This window comes from Papilio xuthus, unplaced genomic scaffold (genome assembly GCF_000836235.2).
Source record: "Papilio xuthus unplaced genomic scaffold, Pxut_1.1 DF826945.1, whole genome shotgun sequence".
Lineage (NCBI taxonomy): Eukaryota > Metazoa > Arthropoda > Insecta > Lepidoptera > Papilionidae > Papilio > Papilio xuthus.
The window spans coordinates 5,426,435-5,440,064 of NW_013531704.1; the positions used below are offsets into that span (position 1 = coordinate 5,426,435).

General features: G+C 32.8%; 1 protein-coding gene across 3 annotated transcripts in view; it reads left to right on the forward strand.

Moving 5' to 3' along the window:
• Positions 1 to 250: 250 nt before the first annotated feature.
• nuf (rab11 family-interacting protein nuf) overlaps positions 251 to 13,630 on the forward strand; it is a 43,075-nt gene continuing 29,695 nt past the window's right edge. For 2 of the 3 annotated variants that reach the window (XM_013316810.1, XM_013316812.1), the window contains exons 1-6: positions 251 to 348; positions 1,009 to 1,130; positions 2,669 to 2,752; positions 3,353 to 3,397; positions 12,947 to 12,985; positions 13,227 to 13,344. In XM_013316810.1, coding sequence (XP_013172264.1) covers positions 274 to 348; positions 1,009 to 1,130; positions 2,669 to 2,752; positions 3,353 to 3,397; positions 12,947 to 12,985; positions 13,227 to 13,344 — 483 coding nt within the window. In that variant the 5' untranslated portion in view covers positions 251 to 273. The remainder of the gene's footprint in view (positions 349 to 1,008; positions 1,131 to 2,668; positions 2,753 to 3,352; positions 3,398 to 12,946; positions 12,986 to 13,226; positions 13,345 to 13,630) is intronic. The other variant, XM_013316811.1, reaches the window with a different exon arrangement.

The window sequence follows — 13,630 nt, forward strand, 5'->3', positions numbered from 1 at the left end:
AGCTACCACTATTATCTTGGTAAAACGCGAATGACAACCGATGGGAATCTCTTGTAGAATGAATAGATGCTACCACAATTTGTTGGTTTCCCTGCAACTTGGAAGTACAATCGCATTGTGGAATGATCTGTTCCCATATACAATAGACACATATTAAATTTATATAAAACGTATATTAAATTAATGAAATAATGGTACTATGTTAGCACAATTTGGTATTTATTAACCTTGTTTTTTTCTTTATTTGCAGAGTTGAAGGCACCTGTGGCGGTCATGATGGCACCCAGTGTGTTCCAGAGAACTAAGTCTCCTCGCTCCTCGCCCGGTAACCTGCCTAGGAAATTACAAGTACGTGTTATTCAAACTAAAAACATATATGTAGTTACAATTACTTTCAAAACATAATCTTTTTTGCTTCTCCATTACACCTCATATTCCACATGTCTGAGTGTCGCCACCCTCGTCCCTTTGGTTTTAATGGTAAATGATTGACTGATGATGCACTAGGTCAGCGTGGTTGACTTAGTCCTAGTTACGTCTAACATGGAGTAGACTCATGCTGTCAGCATAGGTAAAGTCAATAATAATTGTCATCATCAGCTCACTGTACAGCCTTACAGAGCGGCTCCGAAACAACCCTAAGTCAGTGACTAGATCATCCATAAGATCGTCGGATAAATGTTCATATGTAAATTGGAAATCGAAAAACACATCGGTGCTTGGTGGGATTCGAAGCCAAGACCTGCAGATTTTTTTTTTAAATGAAATATTAGCAGATTTTTTTGTAAATTTACTAATATTTCTTTTAACCATTCCAACTAAGCTCTAGGCTTGTGCTAGGATATGGTTTACGACTTTAGTCGAATGGCGGGATTCGAACCCTCGACCTCGTGATCGGAAATCCGTACCCTTAACCATTAGGCTATTGCGTCAAGTGTTTCATCCTGGACCGCCGAAGCTCATTATTTAATAACTAAAGAGTATTAAATATCAAGTGTCTGTTTGCAGAACGGCACAGAATCAGCGAGCCAATCAGAGCCGACAGCGGACTCTAGTCCCGGGAACTCCATATCAGATGCAGAGAACTTCGAATGCTATGGCGAGGCTGACGGTGATACACCTATTAATACGTAAGTTTAACCATTTTGGGTGGGAACAAAAAAATAAAGTATGGGCAGTGCTCGAAAGACACACTTTGTCGTTATTTCAACAATATTTCGTACAAACTGTTGTTTCATAAATTTAATACGACTTGGAAACTAAGCGATAACATCAATGTCTTCCTCTCAAATCAAAATGCAATTTTATGACAAATAGGTGTGTAATGGTATCCAAGTCAAGCCAACAAAGTTATCAAATATAACTACAGTTAACTTTTTTATTAAAGCTATAAAAAGTATATCCTCTTTTGTTGACTACTCATAAATGGTCAACCAGGACAACGCTGGTAATAAATATTATATTACATCCTTTCTTATATAAAGCTTCCTTTATAAACTTTCTTAAATGACGTAAAAACTCGTTAGCTGACCACGTTCATAAATGGAAACGCATAATTCCTAAATTATTCATGGCATTAGGAAGTATATAATCAACTACAATATAACTCACGCCCGTATCCCAGAGGAGTAGGCAGAGACCACGGACGTACATTTGACTAGATCCTAACACACCTCTCTTTCTTCTTCTACATTCATATATCTACATTCATAGACGTTGTTTTGGAGTTTTATTGAACCGATAGATACTTTGGTTCAACGTGTATTAACCGACTTCAAAAAGAAGGTCCTGAATTCGTCTTCTTCTTCTTGTCGGTCATGATCCGCCCACTGCTGGGCGTAGGCCTCCCCCAAACATCGCCACGAAGACCTGTCTGCTGTCCCGTGACTGTGCTACCTACATCCAGGAAGCTCCCGCAACCTTAACAACGTCATCGATCCATCTTCGGTCCATCCATTGGTCAATTCGTCTGCATGTTTCTTTTTACTAACTTCATAAAGCCAAATTCAGTTTTGATTTTTGCTTAACACGCAAGATACAACGATGGTTTTTATGTATGTTTTTTATATCTAGCAGGTTTATAGCAGGAACAAAATAAAGTTATTGTTATACCCGTCTACATACCGGTCAATGTACGTATTGTTTAGCTTCCGCGTTTACATGATTATTTTAATGAGACATAACGTGTCTGGAATCCCTTAGGGAATAAATGTAGCTGTTATTGCCTTTGGTTTTTTTACTTTAAGTAGGAACATGTATTATATTCAAGATTCCATAATGTATCGTTACTTTCATTTTGCAGTATATGAAGCACTAGCTGTCACCCGCGACTCCGTTCAAAGAGATTTTTTTTATTATTATTTCAAAAAACTCAGTAGCCTGTGTCCAGACTATGTTCTACGTGTATGGCAAATTTTAGCCAGATCGGTTGAACCGTTGTTGATACCTTCTGAGAAACATACATCCATCTGACTAAACATTCGCATTATAATATTAATAAGAAGTAAGATATGGTCTAAAGAGGAAGTCTAAAGAACATCTATTAACGTAATGTATCGAAAAGTGTTGCCGTCGAAATCTTATCTAAGCTACATGTAAATGTTTATTTTTCTCTTATTTTTCTTTCCTTGAGAAATTTTTAAAATTGATTTAGTTTTTTTTGTTACAGATTAGAAAATGGTTCAAGGAGTCCAGCAAATCCCTTAAACCGACACTCGTGGACAAGAACTAGCCTGAGACGGACTCCGCCCAGGTAAAGCCTTACAAATTTCATGTGGGATTTTATTATTTATTCGGGAATTTATAGGCATATATACAAACGCAAAATCAAAATTTTATTTGAAAACGTATTTACAAGTTGTTTAAGACCAATGGCACGCGACACAAAATTTTGGGCATTTGGGCATTTTGGGTGGGAAGTAGATATATAGTAGCAAACGCATATCATGCCTACGCTATGGAATCTTCCTAATAATCATAAAGTCAAAATTATTTCTTAAAACTCTCACGTTAATACGTAAAGATTCGCCATCTACGATGTGCTGTTTAATCTTATGCTATTCGCCTGATGTAAATGTAAAGGCAAATATTCTGAAATACATTTGCTAAGGCGCTTAGTATATTACGTAGCAAAAGATATATTTAGTCCCAGTTGATTGTGACATATAAATTATCAAAGGATAAAAAAGAAAAAAAAATGCAACAAGTATAAAGATGCTTTCTTTTTTTTTATTGTTTGTGTTCTTTCGTAAATAACTTAGCTTATTAGTTTTTGTTTTGTTTTTTGTTTAATATGTGTGTGTTGTTTTGGTGCACGTAATTCCGCTTCTCACATTTGTGTTGTCTTTTGTAGCCATCAAGAGAACTTGCCGCATCGGAGATGGGGCTCCATGAGACAGTAAGCTTATCTTTTATCTTTTTTTCTTATCTTTTTTAACTTTTATCTTTTTATTTTGCTTTTATATGTTCATATTCTAGCTCTTGTTACTTGTGTATGTTTCTAATGGTATTATAATCTACCTATACGTAATTTTTTATGATTTGGTTTGTTTCTTTTTAACATAATTGTAATGAACATAAATAATTTTATAGTACGAAATACTAATAAGGTTTTCCTTCTACGATATTTTTATTACTACGCTTATTTTATTACTGACGTTATCTTCTCTTGCATTTTATTCGTAAAATACTGTTTTTATAACACTTTCCTAGATGTTCTTACATCCGATTCAATAAGTTAAACATAACATTTTTAGCGTTCCATAATTCATTGTTTCTTTTTCTCACTTGTGGAGGAATTTAAAGTTAATGATAATAGTTTATCATACATAATTTTATATCTATGTTGTAGTTTTATTTGAGTCAAATCCAGTAAAACAAAGATGTAAAACATGAGAATAAAAGTCCCTCAAGTATAACGATTTTTGATTATAGCATGCTTAGTTCTTTAATACGTATCGTCTTTGGATTTTCAACCATCTGCTAATGACGTATGAATCATTTTGCAATACAAAACAAATTTTAGCATAAGTCTATTGTAAACAATAGAGTAGACATTATTTTAAACTTGTCAATGAGTCATGGAACTTTAGATCAAGACATTGGCTATTGTATAAATAGACTTTGTCAACTAGCCGTTGAAATATGCAGCAGCTTTTGTTCCTTTTTACCGTTAAATTCCACTACCGTAATATTTTGTTCCACACGTTTTCATAGTTGACATCTCAAGTCTACTGACGAAAATCTGTACTCAAAGATCGCAAAACGTAACTCTTTTCGTACAACGTAGTTACAGTTAAACAAAACTTATAAAATTATAGTTCTGAATAGGTCCATTTATATGATAGTCTTTAGTATTTCGCACGAAGTGTGATTGGATGAGACAGCAAAATGAAACTAGGCTGAGAAAGTTTAGTTGAACGATTAGGTGTTTGCACGCATACTATAATTTTAGTAACTATCGCTTGTCGCTCCATCACCGCGAAATTAAAAAAAAACTTAATTAGTCTGTGTTCTTCCAGTATAATGTTCTATTTGCCAAGTTTCAGCGATCCGTGCAGCCTTTCTGCATATACCAAACACAAATCCACCTATATTTACACAGGCGTGAAGTGAAAGCAATTTCGCGTTTCGTTGATCAGTGCGCCCCCCGTAGGCCTAATTTAGTCCTCTTTCCCTTCTTACTCTTTTTCTTATAAGGGATGGATGGGAAGTGGAAGTGGACTTTCCGGATGAGAGGATGCATGGAAATGTTTTCTTTCTGTGCATCCTCTCCACCATCGATTAAAGGTAGGCAACGCATATGCAATTGCGTATATCTATAGGTAATTGCATATGCGGTCACTTGGCTATTTCAGCGATATTCAGGTGGCCGTTCGCTCGTTTGCCACAATACGATATAAAAATATCCAAACATTCGCACTCATATTAGTAAGATAATTATCGTGAAAACGTTAGTTTTTAGAGCATAAGGAATTGTACTAAATAAGTACACTTAAAGTGCATCGTATGGTTGTCAAATAGTCAACTGAGATTGAAAATGTGTATCTTTAAAACCTATAATAATTAAACTTTAATTCAATAGATATAATAGCACTGGATGTGTTATGTCAACTTATAATTGTTTTAAATTAATCTAAGTTTTTTTTTTAAATACGGATCCTTGTAACGGTTTTCAATATATCTCTGACCTTACTTGAAAAACTGTTATAAAAATGTCGTGAATTGAGCCTAAGGTCTCTTATATATTAAACTTTAGTATCAAGGTCGAACACTATCAATTTCCGTTGTAGCAGTTTAATTGGGTTTTTTTTTATTTATAAATGCATACAGACGCAAGAAAAGTAGTATAAAAAGTAATAGACTTAAAATAATAATATATTCACGGCCTTTATCTGGAATGCTAACGTGTTTCCATATTAGATTCGTTTAAAACTAGAGGTAGCCTTCGTGTTCTTCCAGACTATGTTCTACACCTATGCTAAATTTTAGTGATATCCGTACAGCCGTTCTCGAGATATCTTCAAACAATCATTCGCATTTATAATATTAGTAAGAAGTATGATATTGTTTTTTCTGCGTGTGTTTCAAAGTTCATTTTTAAATATGTGGACATTCTAATAGGTTCAATCGTAATAGGCGTTAAACGGAAAAGATTCCCCCAAATATTTGCTACACTTGACTGCCGGCTCCACGCTTGGTTAACACGAAACATGGGTGAAAACGTCATCGAAACTTAATTTATATTGTTTCCTATGTATAACGAAGTAAATACTAGCTGTCGCCTGCGATTTCATCCGCTCAGAATTTGAAAAAAAACTTAGATTTATTCCTATTTATTCTTTTAGGCTATGTTATATGTATGCCGAATTTCAGCGAAATCAAGCAAACATCCATCTTAATATTCGCATTTATAATATTAGATTTACTACATCTTCGTAAATCGGTAATAATAAATTGGTAATAAACATTCATAATTTTAATATTTCTTTAAAAAACTTTATATGTATTAACTTATTTCACGCAGTTTTCATGCGTTATTTACATAAGAATTATGTAAAATTTTATCTATGTTATAATTAACACCGGAAATTACATAAAGTAAGATTTTTATTATAGCAATGGTATATACTTCAGGCAAATGTTTATATTTTATAATCATCTATTCTGGTACATTCGTATTATACAACCAGCCATTGTTATAGAAATGTAAATCGTACTATTATAATAACTATAGCATTTCGTAAGATAAAACGAATCTAACTTGTTTTATTAAACTTCGATTCTTGAAGTTAAGAAGAAATTAATAATGTGATTTATCATTGTAAGCTCTCGCCCGTGACTGTCTGCGCAAAACAAACACAATTAGTAGCCTATGTGTCCTTCCAGACTATGTTCTGCATGTGTGCCAAATTTCATTAAAATCCGTTCAACCGTTCCGGAGATACCTTCAAACAAACATCCACCCATTCATATTACAAATGCGGAAGTTTAGATGTGTGGATTTTTGTTAAAAGGTATCTCCGGAACGTCTCAACGGTTTTTGATGAAATTCCACACAGATGTAGAACATATTCTGGAAGAACATATAGGCTACTATTTTTTTTTTAAATTCCGCACGGGCGGAGTCGCTGGCTACCGCTAGTTTGCATATAAATATTATAAAAATACTACTAAATAAATAATTACCAGTATTTTAAAGACCAATTAAAATGGTCGAGAAAAACTTGGTATCTGTATTCAAACAACCAGAAGTCACGCATTTAACTTTTTTTGTCACAACACCTTGAAGAACTCATAAGAGCCGGATCGTGAGACCTACAAACAAACCAGTTAATTGGATCCATCATTGTACACAATATAATACTGTAAACTTCAACAATTACGGACTATGTAACACTGGTTATCAAGAATCATCCATTAGCTATTGTTAAATCGTTATAGATCTTATTGTTATGAAGTTAAGGTACACAATTGAAAAGTATATGTTTAATTATGCAATGAATTGTGTCACTAGCAAACACCCAATCTGCTAATGGTCACGAAACAAGTAATGGTGTGTTTTGCTAAAGATGTTAGGTGAAGTGGAACTAAACTCCTTTCTGCATTATCTTATATCGTTCTCTGTATTATAATTCCTTCAAATAATTCAAAAGTCATATTTTACTACAAATATTAGATTCTATAATTAAAACAGTAGGTAAGGATGGTTAAACTTTGAATCTATACATTATGTGGGCAATTTAAACTAACTATAATACATAAAATGGAAGACTTTTATTTATTTTGTTAATAAGTTGATGGTTGCAAGTCGAGCCCTAATTGCATATGTCTTTAGTATCTTCACATGCTTTGTTTAAGGTTGAATTATTCACAGAAGTTACGGTCGCGAGTGGCTTAATAATTTAATAACGGCTCGTTTCGCACTTGCTATTGTAGATGGCCAGCCACGGTCCGAGTGGTCACTGACTACTGGCTACGTCCACAATGCGTCACTGACTGTCAGTTCCCCGCGGCCGTTCGCGCGTCCCACATCGCACGTAACGCGTTGTCAAATTCGAATTTCGAATTCCATTTTTAAATAATTTCTTTCTTTTTTAAACATGTTAAAAATAAATGGTCAGTTAGTGTTGCTCTTTAAATTAGGGATGTGAATCGATTTTATAACAGCGTCGGCTGTGACGGTAGTTTTTTTTAGTACAAATCGTTTTGTTTTTTATTAAAGCTGGAGCGAAACGGCGTACGAATGCATTACAGAAAGCGACCCTACAGGTTAGAAATTAAGTAACTATTTCCTTTTTTCAACACGTTATTTCGAGTTCCTAAAATAAAATACATAAATTATAATAAGTGCCAGATTTCGTGATTAAAATTACACAATTAAGATACATAATATGACGTAGTAACAAACATAATCGATAAAAATTCTTTGGTTGTCAGAAATAATAAAATATTTTGATATTAGTGAAGGTATATTGAACTAGGAGTACAAAGACAACAATGTAACCATAACCAAAGTTATAATATGTTAGTTATTAGTACGCTCAAAGAATACTAATGTTTGGTATCAATGGTGGACATCACTAAACCATTGGCACAATTTAAAAAAAAAACCAAAACACCGTATGCTCTAATAATTTTGATTGTTTCGATGTGTAATTATCGCTCTTACAGTACCATTTTATTGTAACTATGTACATATAAAGTACTAAATATAGAATGCCACTGGAATAGTCGCAATAGTACTTGAGATTTTCGAACAAAAAATGGATAAAAAAACAAAAGGTATTTTGGCAGAGGAAACCCACCTTAAGGATGTTTACTCGTAGAACAAAAATGCAAATATTCAACAAAACAATATCGTGTTTTGAAGATTGAATTGCTCCAATTCAGTCCATCAATAAACATAAATATTAGTGGATAAAGTATGGTAATAATTTCATTTTTAATTTTTAAATAGATGAACGTTTTGTTTATAACAGGGTGTTTATTTCTTAACTTACAGTATGTAAATAAACTCAAATTAATAGAGCTATTGTAAAGATCTAAAGTACTTTGATTATTTTATTAACCCGGCTTCATTTGTAAAGAGAAAGAATATAGGGTGTACAAATAATCTGTACATGTAAATCTGTACACCCTATATTCTTTCTCTTTACAAATGAAGCCGGGTTAATATATAATATAATAAAAGCGAGAACTTAGTTGCGCACCTAATAAAATAATCAAAGTACTTAAGATCTTTAGGTCAATTTCGTACTGTGTCTATGGTTGATCATTACTGTAATGTAATAACAAAATATCATATTGCGAAGCCTTGCGGTTGAACGAGAGAATGCTATGAGTCATAACAGACATACACACAGACATATATGTTTATTGTAGCACCATATATATTTGTCACAAACATAACAGAAATAAAATAGACTACCTTATTGTGAGCTATATAAAAAAGTGAAAGTAAAAGATTTTATCTTTTTCATAAATGACATTCCTTAGAAATGTTGCCATCAAGATGGCGACAATGTTAGTTGAAATTACGTGTGGTAATCGCATAACAATAGCTCTATTAATTATTAAAAATATAGAAATTAACTCACTTTTATATATCGTCCTAAGATAACAGAACACTTAACTTGATAATAGTTAAAAAGTTATAGGAAACCCAACCTACATCCTACAATCTCATATTAAATATAAAGATATAATTAATATTTAATTAACGTTCCAAACAACAGTGTCCAAATATTTTATATTCGAATCAACGATCACGCAACCACTGATTACTTTTAACAAACGCATAGAAAAAGTCATCGTAGAATAGCACAGATTTTCTGATTACGGTTTTTCTTGTTCCTGTTTTCTTTATGTTGCGAGTAAGCTATCATCCATCATGACTATCATTTCTCATACAATGCACACGGTTTTATTATCACATACCATTACTCGTCTTCCGTTACTTTGAATCAAATATAATGTGTTATTTATAACAAGAGTTGCAAGTATAGCTGTCGCCCACGAGTCCGTCCGCGCCGAATTAAAAACAAACTTAATAAGTAGTCTATGCGTTTTTACAGACTATGTTCTATATCTATGCCAAATTTCAGCGAGATTCATGCAGCCGTCCCGGAGATATAATACCTTCAAACAAATATCCATCCATCGACCCACCTATCTATACATTCGCATTTATAATATTAGTAAGAAATAGACAAGTCGATCTGATTTACCGTTGATATTTGAGACCCAAATCTGTCATCCCTATCGTTTGACTGTTTAACGGACATTTTGTTCTTAAAAACCTACCGTTAGATACACGGATAAGTTGTTAATTAGTTTATTTGCTATATTTTAAGGGATGATCTCCACATAATGAATAAAGCGCTGAACATAGTTTTACTAGATGAAAAATAGTTATTAAAAACTAGATAAAGTTTTAAATATTTAGTCGTATATAAAAGTAAGAAACATAATATTCCCTAGGTTTTGGATACATCGAGTCAATAATAATAGCAAATGTATTGCTATACTATTACATAAGCAACATACAATGCTTTCGTACTGGGATAAAGGGATACGTTAAAGTCATAAAAAACGCAAACAAGATACTTCAAAATTAATCCGTATTTTAAAGTGAACGAAATAACTGCAAATTAACTCCATTAAGAACAACCCAGATATTCACACAAGTTCGTCGATCTTTAAAAACAAAATATTAAAATTGTGCGGAAATTGTGCAATTCTTTCGTCATTTCTGTAAATTACAGTTACGAAATCGCTTGACTACTTGTATGGGAACCACAACATTTTGTTAGCGTGATGCTACGAATTATCTGAGTCATAGTTATATGACATTGGAGGTCGAAGGTTACAGTAGGTTCCAATTTTCTTTAGCAATATCTAAACATGTAAACCGTCACTGTGAACTTTGTAAAATTTTAATACATATGCTAAACTGTTAGCTATGCTGCCTAGGCTAATCCATTGGATGTTTGTTAGAAGATATCTCCAGAACGCTCATGTTGCACGCGCATGCCGCATGGATCGCGCTGAAATTTAGATGTAGAATGTAGTTAAGTTAATTATGTGTTTTAATTACGCGCGGAAGGAGTTGTGGGTGACAGCTATTGTATATAATTCGTTAGTGTCCCTAGTCTGTCTGTGCAATCACTTTCTTACACAATGTCACGGCGCGCGCGCACCCATGTTTCATTTGTGCCGCTACCGATTTCTCCAGACCTCCCACAAAAATCTAGATATTACATTCTAAATTGCATTGCTTAATTAACAAAATTTTTTCCATAACAAAAGTTACAAAAGGGAAGATAATTAACTTTTTCCTTAAAACAAAATTTTATTTCAAAAAATCACTTTCAAATTTTTCAAACTTTAGTTCGATTTTTAGCAACTCCGCGGCTATATAGCGTTTATTTTGCATGTCAAAGTTTTGCATATTCTACAGTTTTTACAAAAAAATAATTGATAAAACAGTCGTTAATATTATTTAACTGTGCAATTATTATAGTACAGTTTCTAAATATTTTCTCAATTCAATCTTTGGGAACGTGTTATCGTTGTAACAAAGGCGCACGCAATTTGATTTGACGTGAAGATAAGCGTTGCAATTGCGTTCATAAAACTGTAAAATATAATTAAAATTTTAACGGTCCTCGGTTGTACTTCATTTGATTTTATGTTTCTAAAAAAATTCGTTCCGAAATAATTTTTCTTGGAGATATTTAACAATAAAAAAAGACGATATTCAAATCTAAACATTTTACGAAATCTATATTTTCAAAGTTTTGATATATTATTTATCAATGTAATTAACGGAATATTTTTAAAGATTTTAATAATTTTTATCTTAATCATTGTATTCTTTTTGGACAAAATGGTGCTCTCATTGATAAATGTTATTGTTTTTCATATTATAAGATGGTAAACGAGCAAGCGACTACTTGAATTCGCTGCCTATAGACATCGTAATTGGAAATGACGGAGGAGGGGAACCACAAAAAAAATCCTCTTCCGATGCGTCCTCTGTCTGATAAAATTCCCTTTCCCATCCTCCGAGAAAGAGCCCAAAATCAGGGCTCCAGCATACATTGTTTATTAACTAATCTTTTAAATAAATCTAACACTATTTCAAAGTCATTAAATGGCTTCCTGTAAACTGTTATCTATTGATTATCTACTTTAACGACTTAGTTACTTGCCAATAAACCTAACCCAATTATATCAAGCAGTCAGAATTGCCCGTTAACATTCTATACTCTGGACACGCACGGTCTAAGTCATTCCTAAGTGGCCCAACCTTTAGCTAATAAAGTTATCTTTGACCAGTCCTTGCTTATTAATTAAGTGTTGACCCAATGAACGAATTATAACGTGACTACTTCATACTCTTGATACAAACGCACGCTGAAACTAAAGTCGAATAAATGTAATTTAGACAAAATTTAATATGAAAAAATAATCCTAATTATAAGTTAAAAATTATTAACGTAACTATTTATGTTATGAAAATAACTCTTTTTAGCCGAATTCATAAAAATGGTACCAATTCGTATGTATTTTTTGTGTCTTATTAACGACCAGTTTTTGCTCTCGCTATTCCCGTATGCGATGAATTTCATCTAAATCTAAATTAAAGGATTCCCATAGGAATAACTTAACGATTCTGCGTCCATAAACCCTGTTTGTTATGGGCGTATGTTATGCTGTATACAAAATTACGGTTACACAACAGTCAAGTTACTAACAAGCCGTGCAAGTAATAAAATGTTCTTATTGTCCGCACTTTCATTATACAATTGTTTTAAATACGAAAATTAACATTGTACGTGTGAAATTAAAAAGTACATCTCGCTACTAGCTCGTTATACAGTTATAATTTGCATGTTAATCAAAAATATAATATTTCATGTTAATTTTTATGTTTTATTTGTAGAACATTCTTTGAGTAATTTGTAAGATAAAATACGTTTTTGAGAAATAAGGTTGTCATATCTTGTTTTTTTAGAATCTGGCTCGTCATAAGACAATCTTAATTATGATAGCTCACTAGCGCCCTCCTTTCAATAACTATGCGCATGTAGGTTTTTGTTATTTTCTGTTAGAACTAACCTCGATAACAGCTCCTCTGTCGTTGGGCAGATATCCTTGTTTGACTATATCTTATTAACTCTTATTTTTATTATTATATTCTTTTTATTAAAGGAAAACTATCTATACATTGCGAAAAGTCGATAATGCAGTAACGTTTTTATTTTCATTCTTTATCTGCACATCCGTGTGTTCATTTCGAATTCTTATTCTCATATAAAATATTAATTGTTTCTGTTAAATTCTCAAGCTTGTGTTACAATTATTAACATTCAATTATGTGAACATTCTCTTAATAAGTATAATAAAACTGTCTCCTTAATATAAAAATATTTTGTTACAGTTCAGGGAAGCGGCAAATTGGCTCCAATGTCTTAGCAAGGTAATAAATTATTTTTATCATCTAAGCATCTTTTAAAAGAGCTATTTTGAAGCTATGTATTAAGGCGCCATCTATACTTATTTTATTACAACTATGTGTGGTTGGTAACACTTTCAATAATAGCCACTAGATGGCGTTATATACTGTAGTTCTCACTTAGCGAATATAGATGGCGCTGTAACATTATAAACTATTTAATTTACAATTTACAAAATTTTAATTGAGCTTGTTATTGTTTCAGCCAATTGTACCGGTCGTCGTCTTTCAACTCGTCCGGGTGCGGCTCCGGCGGGGAACCAGCGGACGATATGTATTCTGATGTTTCGCTGGAGGAAGACGTTCAAGGACTAAATTATAAGGTCGGTATTTTTATCTTAAATAGACAATAGATGGCGTAACGAACATCGATTCATTGTGTGAGTGAAATGTTTAAAAGGCAAATTCATCCAAATTTGTTACTCTTCTAATTTACAACGACAGTATTTGTATTTAGGTTTTTTGTTTCTTCTTCAAAAGTTTTTTTGGTTGGATTTTGGAGTTTAATACTATAAGGTTTTAGGTGAACATTTAATCTAGAATACCCATGCACTTTGTGCGTAATATCAACGGTTACTTCCGTTACATCACACTTCTTTAGGAAATTAC